General features: G+C 36.6%; 1 protein-coding gene across 1 annotated transcript in view; it reads left to right on the top strand.

Annotated features, from left to right (window-relative positions):
* VAV3 (vav 3 guanine nucleotide exchange factor) overlaps positions 1 to 10,382 on the top strand; it is a 194,038-nt gene that overhangs the window by 94,745 nt on the left and 88,911 nt on the right. Inside the window, exons 8-10 of the mRNA XM_010006784.1 lie at positions 5,081 to 5,139; positions 6,015 to 6,080; positions 8,360 to 8,468. Of these exons, the coding sequence (XP_010005086.1) occupies positions 5,081 to 5,139; positions 6,015 to 6,080; positions 8,360 to 8,468 (234 nt within the window). The remainder of the gene's footprint in view (positions 1 to 5,080; positions 5,140 to 6,014; positions 6,081 to 8,359; positions 8,469 to 10,382) is intronic.

The raw sequence follows: 10,382 nt of genomic DNA, 5'->3' as shown, positions 1-10,382 counted from the left end.
CTAACCTGGTGTATGAGTGAAAACAGTGTAATGAAAACTCACTCAGCATATGACTGCGAGTAGCAGTTTTTGGCTTTGAAGTATCCTGGATATGGAACAATTGGAATTGGAGTCATAAGGGACTTACTGATGCAGAGTGTATGTTTTCTCTAGGAACACTGGATTTCTACTTGCTTTAGGTATTTTTATTTCATAATCTGCACAAAGCTCTGAGCAGTGTATGTGTATATCCAGGTAATTAATATGTGCACACATGTATCTCAAGACTCCCTACCTTTCAGTACTTAAACATGTATCACAAAGTAGATTGGTATTGGAAATAATTTTCATCTGCAAATAAGTGCTTTTATATTATGCTAATCTGTTTCTGTGTATCTGCTAAATAAATCTGTTTGGGGGGAGGGGAGGGAATGGGGGAGGAAGTAAAGCTAAGTTTTCAATAAAATGCAACACTCCAGTACTAAGCTAGATGCCCAGATTTTGAAAAAAAGACTTGAAAGGTAATATTGTTAATTCTTCATGACTTTTACTGTGTCATAGAAAAACATATCCTGATTGAAGTAAATACATGGAAACAACTGTTTAGAAGATCTAACTCACAAGTGAGCCTTTCTAGGCTTTAATGGCATTAACTTTGAAACTGTTGCCATCAAGATTGTTGATCACTTTATATTTTCAGTTTAGGTAAACAGCAGGACTACAAATATGAGTCTAGTCTTGACAGTAGCTGTCAATAGCAAGGAAATGTTGCCAATTTATGGAGACAGTGAGTCGTAAAATGATTTACTTTTGTTTCTTCTAAAAGTGGAAAAATACTTTTAAAATGTACTTTGTTTTTGAGCTCCATGATTTGTTAAGCTCATTTTTAAGAAACAAGATGAAAAAGTGACCCCCAATAAAATACTTAATAAGGCACATTTTAAACTCAGACACACTACTGTTATGGAAAGAAGTAAAATAGTCCCTCTAGTGTACTGCTGCTGTAAGTATGCATAGGAATATCTGCTGTGATTTATGGAAGGGTACAGTTGCAGGAAATTACAAAATAATGTTTCAGCAAGGGAGATGAAAGGGCTTACATAACCTGGAGAATCTGACCTACAACAGTTAAGTCAAGTGAAACAAAAGCAACTACCAAGCCAAGAAAAATCTGCTGTTCGAGTAATTAATGAAGTAAGAAGTTAATGTGTAGTTTAAGACTCTTGCTCTTGCCAACTGTGCCCAAAACATGGAGGAGGCGCAGAGCCACTTGCTGGGATGCAGGCTGAGAAGAACTTCCTCTTGCAGGGCTGTAGATTTGAATTTCATGTTGTATTTTGCATAAACTAGCTATATACTGAACAGCTGACTAGAATATCCACATCAACTTGGAGCAAGTGTGGCTTTGATGTGAGTTCTAAAGAGTTGCTTAACCTCTGATGGCATTAGTCAGTGCAAAGAAGCTACACTGAAGCAGGTGCAGGTAGGATTTCCTTTTATGCTTGAAAGTCTCTTGCTAACACCTCCCGATTTCAGGTTGGCTCCCCAAAAGTCATAGAATTACTGAGGTTTCCAGCATGAAGGGATGTAGTTGTTACAGGATGTTACAGAGTAGAAATGTTCCTTTTTTCATGTGTAGTAGCTAGTCAGAGCATAAAAGCAACTCTTTACTTGGTATGTAGCTTTCACTGCCCATTCCTAGTAACAGCATATCTGCAAAGGCCCTGCAGCCTTTTGCACAGTGGTTGCAGAGCAGTGCCAGATTGCAGCCTTGTTGCTCTGGACTTTGTACAAGCAAGGAATGCTACTTCTGCACTTAAACTAACATCCAGTTTAACGTTATTCCAAGCTACAGGAATGTCTGTCTGAGTCCTTGCTGTGGAAGAGAACCGGGCAATCATTTAGGGTTAAATGGGTAATGTGGATTAAAGGTCTGCTGAAAGCAAGAGAGCAAGGCAAAAATGAGACACAAAAAGCATTACATTGAATGTTACGGATTTTCATGTGTACGGTGCACTGTAATTTTGGAGGTCGTAATTGCACAAGATTATAGCTTCCCTCATGTTAACTGTATAGGGCTTCAAACTACAACTGTTCTGAAAAAAAACCTAGACTTTTTGCTTGGTTTAGATTGATTGTTTTTATGAATATCTATTGAAACTCTACCTGTTTTTCTGACAAATCAGCCCGTACATAACTGCAACCTTCCTCGTGGATATAGAAAGAGAAGAACTCCTAAGAATTCTGCCACTACAGTGGCTCAGAACCAAAGAAGTGAAATTTCCATGTGGAAGGATAATCTTTCTTTGCCCCACTAAATGTTGGAGCAAATACGTGTGTGATGTTGAAATACTGTGTTGACTGGAAGTGGTAGTTTCATGTATGATGATTTTGTGTGAATATTCCTGACCTTTTCTCAGAATTCTCTGAGGAAATCACAGCAGCAAGAACAAGATCCCTCAGTGGAAACCATTCGGGTTCTTGACAGAGCTCTCTTTTAAGCTGTGTGGTCAATAGGCAAGCATTACCTTTTATTCTGTGGCAGTTATGTCTGTTTTAAGTTTTTTTATTTTTTATCTTAAATATATGCTGCAGTAGTTAATGGTCTTTAGTTCTTAATTGTTTTGTTCTGAAATAGAAGAATAGTGATCTCTGCCCATCTGTGGTGCCAGTGTGGCTGTGCTTTATCATGTACTTCTGGAAAGTGCAGGGTGTCTCTGAGATATTTACAGCTGTTAGGATAATTACCGTTTTTTTAGAGGATTATCCAGTGTTCAGTTTTTGGTGGAAACCTGTCTGTTGGCTTCCTAGCATGTTAATTTTCCCCTCATGTAGTGCTAGACTTCTGTTCTAAGAGCAGTGAAAGTTATTAGTAATCTTCTGTTTTCTCTAGTCGTATAAGTCCTTTCTCTTTTGTGCATGTTATTTTTTTTTTTTTTTAAACCTTAAATAGAGGTTTCATGTAAGTTACTGAAAAAGCTTGTCTATTATTCTTAATTTCTAAGTCTTGGTTTTGTTTGTGTGTGTTTGTTTGATAGCTGTAAATTGTGGCTTGGTGGTACATTTTGATAATAACCTTTGCTAGTTGTCTTCCTATAATTATTCTTTTTTTATTATTATTTTTAATTTTTTTTTCCTTTTTGGTACAGATCTTTTTGTGTTACTTTGAGCAACCAGATCTAGCTGTAAAGAGTAAGCCATACTTATATGGGAGATTGCCACTAAGGAAAGGGTTTGATTGGGTGGAGTAGCTTGCAAAAGACTTTGTGTGCTGGGAAATAACATTTAAAAAAAGGGAAAGGGATATTTAATTCACCAGAATTTCCCCCTTCTGATAATCATTAAACTTTTTTTCCTGTTATTTTACCAATCAATGTTCACCCATCTGTCAGGACTGTTGATTTTGCCAGCTATTGAATTTTGTATTAACTTCCCACAATGTCTTGTCTCAGGTGCCTCAGCCACTGCAGTCCTGCATGGGGAGTTTCACAGGTGTGCAGAGGCAGGTTCTTGTCTGGTACAGAAACCAGAATTCCCCTGCAACAGCAAGGCTTTTAAAAGGAGTCTTTTCCCCCTTTGATCTTTTGACTAAAGTGAAATAGTTTTAAATTAACTTAATGGTTAACTTAAATTTTATTCACAATTTCCAAAACTTATTCTAGGCTGTGTTGCAGTTCTTTTGTTCATAGTGGAATTAATGTGCCTGCAAGTTTGATTATGTTCATAGCATATTTATTTGTTTTTATTATTCTTTGACTTTTCTGTAAGGCAAAACCAGATCTTCTGTGACATTAATTTTCACAGCAGTTAAATGAACCCAAAATATTCATTTTACAGGAGCAACATAACTTAGGTCATTCTGAATTCTGTTCATTTGCCTATGGGACCTGATTCACTTTGGAGGCTTTTTAACTTCACTTTAAGCTCTGTAGTTGTTGGCTATTCTCTGTGGTTTTTACTTTGCCCTTCTGTGTAAATGTGTTATTGTCCTTCCTTTGAGAGGTGTGCTTTTAACTCTGTTTTATGCTCAGATTAATCTTGCAATTAGAACTTAAAAAATAAACTATTTGAATTATAGAGGTTGTTCCTAAATGCCATGGAATGTGTAATTGCTATACTGAATTTTGATACTACTGATAAAAACCTTCTTTGGTAATTTCACTTCAGCTAAATAGGATTTTTGACTTCTTGAAAGTTCAGGGGAAACTTCTCATCAGAAGTATGGACATTAAGACAGGGTGTCATTTTGGCTCTTTTTGTCTGTCTATAAAATAAGACTTGCCAATCTGATAGTGCTCAAAATAAGATAAAATAATTGTGAGGGAGAAGGAGTGCTGGGCAGAGTGCAGGTTGGTCTTGTATTAGGACAGCTGACACCAAAGGAACTCTATGTATGTGACTGTATACATGTATTCTACACTCCCTAGTGTTTTCCCTCTTTTATTGTGGAACCTTGAGCGCTTGCAGGAGTTATTTTCTTAGAATGAGATCTTCCAGACTTCTGCCATCTTCTAAAAAGTAAAGTTTATGGGCTCCCATTTGCAACTTTAAAAGCTATTTTACTAGTAACTATTTTCCATTTCTAATTGCTAGTAAATATTTTCCTTTGCAAGCCAGTCCTGAAAAGATTTGGTATTTGGCTCCCTCTTCTGGCTGATATTTGAAAAAGCTCAAAATTAACACGACGTTTTCTTTCGGGAGCTACAATAGTAAGTATTCAGTGCAGTCTGTAGGATAAAATTTGTTTACAGTTGCATCCAGGTCCAATTGCAAAATGAACGTGTAATTTCTGAAATATATGACTTGGTTTTAAATCCATTTAAGTTGGCTTTTATTTGTGCTAAGATGTGTAAAAAAGAGATTTCCTTTTTCTTCTCTTGGTGTGTTCCCATCACATCCCCCTGTTTTAAAGCACTGAAGACCAGCTCGTGGGAAATCTGTGGAATTTCAGTGCACTCACTGTTTGGCACAGCCAGATCTTATGTCTGTTTATATCATTTGATGTTAAATGGTGTTGCTGAGAATTAAATATTAGAGAAAAATAATATTTTATTACTTCTCTTCTGCAACTAACGATGGTTTCCGTTTCTTTCTTCTTCAGGTGATAGAAACACTTTCAAAACTCTCTCGCACTCCTATTGCAATTGGGACAGGAATCAGGTATGTTACTGCCCTAGTGAATGGTGGGAATAATGCCTCTTGCATGATGCTCCTTGGAAAAGTTCTTAGAGGCAATATAGGCAGTGTCCCACAGTAAGAACTTCTATAGTTGTAAACCACATTGCCCAGTGGACAGCTACCCAAGGCTCTGGACCTCTGAGGAGCTCTGAAGGGTATCTTCTACCTATGTCATGCCTTCTGATGTGCCTGAGCTGTATTTACTTCTCATGCTTCTGAAACATGGGGTGAACAAATGAGCAGTTAGAACTACAGCTCAGTGTGATAATTGTGACACATGGTTTCGAAGTCAGGCTGATGCAATACTAATCTATGTCAACACAAATGGGTTTTCCTTCTGTCTCCCTTCTAAAAATGAGCAAGACTGTCATGTTAGTGAGATTCTCATTTTCAAAGAGAAATCGAAAAAACTCAACCAAACTTAACCTCTTGAAATATAATTGTGGCCTGTGAGAGAAGGTGAAATATTTCATGCTTAATTTTCCATAATTCTGAATTATCTGATTCAGCAGTCTTATTATACACAAATGGATGAGTTTTTAAAAACATAGACAAAATTCCCTAGCCAGTCTTGTAAGCCATGTCCAGTGCTAAAGTGAAGAATTAATACTCTTGGTTGGAAACCTGACTATGATGGGTTTTGGTGGTGATGTATATTCCCATCCTATAGGGTTTTGAATTATATTGAGTATCATGAAGTAATAAACAGAAGTCTAAAAGCATGCATACTGTGCATTAGAGAAAGAAGGAAAAGTACAACAACTATACTAATCTGTGTGAAAATTTTAGAAAACAAATGGAAACCTACTATGTGATTAGTGTGCTGTCTATAATTCATGCTATTTTTCTTTCTATAGGCCCTTCCCTACAGAAGAAAGCATTGATGATGAAGATGTCTACAAAGGACTTCCTGATTTAATAGAGTATGTTGTGAACCTTTAGTTAAATTAAAGATTTTGGCTTTCATTAGCATGTTATTAGTGATCTGATGTTATAGAACACATAGTTTTAATGAGAATGGGATATTTATTTGATTTTAAAATTTTATATTAGCCATTATGCTGATCATGAAGAATTAATTATGAAAGCTTACTGAATGCTTGTAATACACTTACATAGGTAAGGAGGCATGGCTCATCAGGGGTGCTGGTCAGAAGTAAATGATGAATGCATTTTAAAATGATCTGCCTGCATTATGAGAATGGTTTCATAGAGTTAGGGTAACAGTTGTAAGGGACCCAAGAAAATTTTCTAGACCTTGCAAAGAAAATGTGTGTTTGAATTGTAATTCAAATGGATCTTTCGCTAAAGTCAGCAAAATCCTTTGTATGAGTGCAAATGAATGAACCTGCTCTAGGAGGGAGGTTGGACTCCAGAGGTCCCTTCTGACCCCCTAACATTCTGTGATTCTGTGATTTACCTCCACCTGGGTGTTGGCAGATTTGTTAATTATTGCCAATTTTCTCATAGGCTTTGAGGTGCAAGTAAGATTGAACATACTATATAGTATTATGTGGTAGACTACAGCTTTGTTTTGCAGACTGCTGAAATGAATACAGCTGGGCATAAAAGAACTGTCAGAAAGAACTACTCTTGTATTGTATGGCTGAGATCTCTCAAGATCCATTAGGAATCATATTGGATAAGTGCTAGGATCAGAGCTCACTGTCCCAAAGCTCAAAGTTCCCCGTTGCTAACCTCAGTAGTGCCCATCTGGCTCCACCTTGGCCCTGGCCACATTGTATGTCACTTGCTGCCATGTGGTGACCTAGTTGCTGTTCACACCATGGATTTGTTTTTTACTACCTAAAAAGAAGGGAAACCCCACCATTGTTGGTATTGGTCAGCTTATCACTCTCCCTGCAAAACTCCTTGTCTCTTGCAGCTGGCTTTCCTAGAGCTGCTTTTCACTCTGTGTAGTTGAATGGGTAGAAGGCAGGAGTTGCAGACTTCTCTGAGACCCAAGTGGGCTAGAGATGTCTGCATCTCTTGGATGTGGTGGTATTAGCACTGTTTGAAAATAATGTTTCTATCAGTTCTTAAATAGGTATACATGTTTAGTACTGGAAGACAGCCTTTAATTAAAAAAAAAAATCACACCAAAAAATTGAGACTCATAGCTTTCTTTAGGCTAAAATTACAAATATTATTAGCTGAAATATGATAATTACCTGCTATCTTAATTGTGGAGAAAGGAATTCAAGATGTACTCTCTGAATAAGAAATAAAAATGCCAGTCAGTGATAAAAATGGCCCACAACTTTTAGTTTCTCTTAATTAGTAGGTATATTTGACTAAAATTAATTTAATTGTCCTTGAGTTTAAATAGTGTCTAAGGAATTTAGCATCAATTTAAGGCTTTCTGTCAGAAGAGCTCTAGTAGTTGGATGTTTCTACCCTTACCCTGCCTTTTTGCCAGCTTTTGTTCCCTGGAGCATAAGTGGTAAAATGGAGTGTGTCTGTGTTGCATCTGACACAGCAGGTAGTGTTAAATGCAAGCACATCATCATCACTGGCCAAGCCAAAATGTTGACATGAAATTAAATTAAAAAGACTAACCTGGAGCACTTGAGTTTTCAGCTCTCCTGGGGCATGATATCTGTTTGAAATGGAAGTGAACAATCTCTTTCATCTGTTGAATCTCCTCAAAATATTTTTATAATACTTAAATCTATTGAAAATTCTAACATTTACTTACTTTTTTCTTCTGACATTCTTGATCATTTTTTAAAGGGTACATATTTAATGAGAATAAAAAATTCACTTTGTTTCTGTATATAGTCCTGACTATAGATGTAATGATTTTATATGACATTTCTAAGTAGTTCCTTGTCCAGATGTTTTGGCAGCAGTTCTTATTGATTTTGATTTCTTTGAAATCATTAGTCACTGCCACTAGAGCTTCTGGTGTCCTGTTCTTGAGTACTGAAGAACCACTCAGAGAAGTAGTTGTCCTTCCTAGTTCTATTAGGCAGTTCCCCGACTTGTTCTTGAGGCAGGCAGCAGACCTTGCATTCCAGTGTGGTGGGATGTCAGGCAGTAAGAAGACGCAGCTCTTAATGAGGTTTTTGCCGTTCAATAGTTCTATTAATTAATCTGTTAGTTTACTACAGAAGTATTTTCCTATGAGGAGTGGTCCCTTACAGAACTCATGGTAATTTGCCTGTGCTGCACAGCATTTTTAATTGTATTTTCCTTTCAGTGAAACTGGTGTTGATGAAGATGAGGAGTTGTATGATTGTGTCTACGGAGAAGACGAAGGTGGGGAGGTTTATGAAGACCTAATGAAAGACGAAGCAGCACAGCAACCTGTAAGTTTTCCAATTCCTAGTAACTTTTGAATAATAACAGTTATATTTTTGCAAGTTAATATTTGTCACATTCTCTTTATAGCTAGTTTCACTGAAACTTCAGTCATGCTCATTTGCATCTGTACCAGTCACATGCAGTGCCTTACTCCCTGTGTAAGACTTTGCAGGCTCTTTTGTCAAAGACCTCCAACACTGACTATGGTAATTTTTTGAAAGAAATGTAATTTTTAAATGGAATGCAATCATCACTTATTTTGTTACTCTGATCTTGTTTTGAGTTTTTATTTTATACTGAAACTCAAAATGCACTAAATTTTGGGTTTCACAAAAGGAGTGTGGGTGGCGCTTTTTTTTTTTCTTCAACAGTTGATGGTCTCTGGCAGTTGGGAGTGTGGAAATTTTCATTCTTTCCTGTCACTCTTGCATATCTGTGTTTCTAATCTATCTGATTAATACAGCAATGAAAGCATTCACATTCTAATTTTAGTTGCATCTTAGCCTTGATACTTCAAATAGAACAGACTTTTACTTGTTTCTTATAAAAAGTAAATGGAAATTAAAAACATGGTACAGCAAACAGTTTTTTTTCCACAACGTGTCATGAATGGAGATATTACAATTATTTTGTTTTGACAACTTCTTTTAATGTGATTATTTCTGGTCTGTGATTATTTCCTTTCACGTTTAGACATACACTGCATGCTAACGTGATGATTTTGCGCAGTTCTCTCATTTGAACCCTGTGTGAGCATTCCTTGCAAATGCAATCTCTGGAACACAACAATCATAAAGTATATTTTTAGAAGAACTCAATGCTTTTCAGAGTCTCCAGTAGTGGCCAAAATGCCTTGCATCTCTGTCATCCTTGATTTTTTCATCATTATCTTGTGACATAAATGATTTCACAAAATTTTCTCTAGCAGTAGCTGACTTTCAAAGGCATTTTTTTTTCATTTGTATTGGTATTCAGACACTACTTATTTCCTCATGTCTTTTGTTTATGGCACTCAAATTCTAGAAATTTGTGGCACAGATCGAAAATTGACATGTTAATTTCTGCCAAAAGTGCCTAAGTGAATGAACTGTTTGGGTTAGCACAAAACTGAAGTAAATGGTTTTAAGCAGAATTCTAGAATTTTGTTTGCATTGCTCATGTGAGAGCTGGTGAACAGCAAAAGCCCACATTTTGCAAATGGATGTGAATTCCCATTGGGTGCAACAATTTCTGTGTTGGTGCAAATACTGCAAGCAATTTGAACAGTAGAGAGCTCACAAAGGTAAAGGTGAAAATAAATGAACCCTGAAAAATGTCAACTTCTTATACTTTAGATTAATTAACTGTGGTTAATTGTGACAGTCTCTGCTCCCACCTGCCAAAGAACTTGTCAGAATTCAGGAATAAATGATAGATTTTGAGATGAGGCTCATCATCAGATGGTACTTATGGAGTATGTTTTTACTGATAATGACAGACTATATTTTTGCAAAATGGCTACTTCTGTTGGCAGCTAACTAATAAGGATGGCACATCAATATTTGTTCTAGGGAAATTTTTTAACTTCATCAATTAGATTTCAAAGAGTAATTTCTCAGATAATGCAGCACCTGGTAGGTGAGATTGAAAAGCCCTGTTCCAGTTTCAGCACCTGCTTGTAGAGTCACATGGAGACAGAAGTGTAAAGGAGAAATCAGAACAATAAAGTGCAAGCAATGATATGTGCCTGTGTGATTTACAACTTGGCATCTGGTTAAGGCAGTAGGAATGTGTTTCCCATTCTTCATAGGTGGCCAAGGTGGTTCAAAAGCTAGAAGTCTTTTTCTGAATGGAAGACTGTAGTACTAAATTTCTAGTCCTGACTCACCCTGTATTTGAGTAACATCTAGTCATCAGGTCTAATGTTTACATATAGATTC

The sequence above is a fragment of the Chaetura pelagica genome, unplaced genomic scaffold, assembly GCF_000747805.2.
Source record: "Chaetura pelagica isolate M959 unplaced genomic scaffold, ChaPel_1.0 scaffold69, whole genome shotgun sequence".
NCBI lineage: Eukaryota > Metazoa > Chordata > Aves > Apodiformes > Apodidae > Chaetura > Chaetura pelagica.
This window is presented reverse-complemented; position numbering and strand designations above follow the sequence as displayed.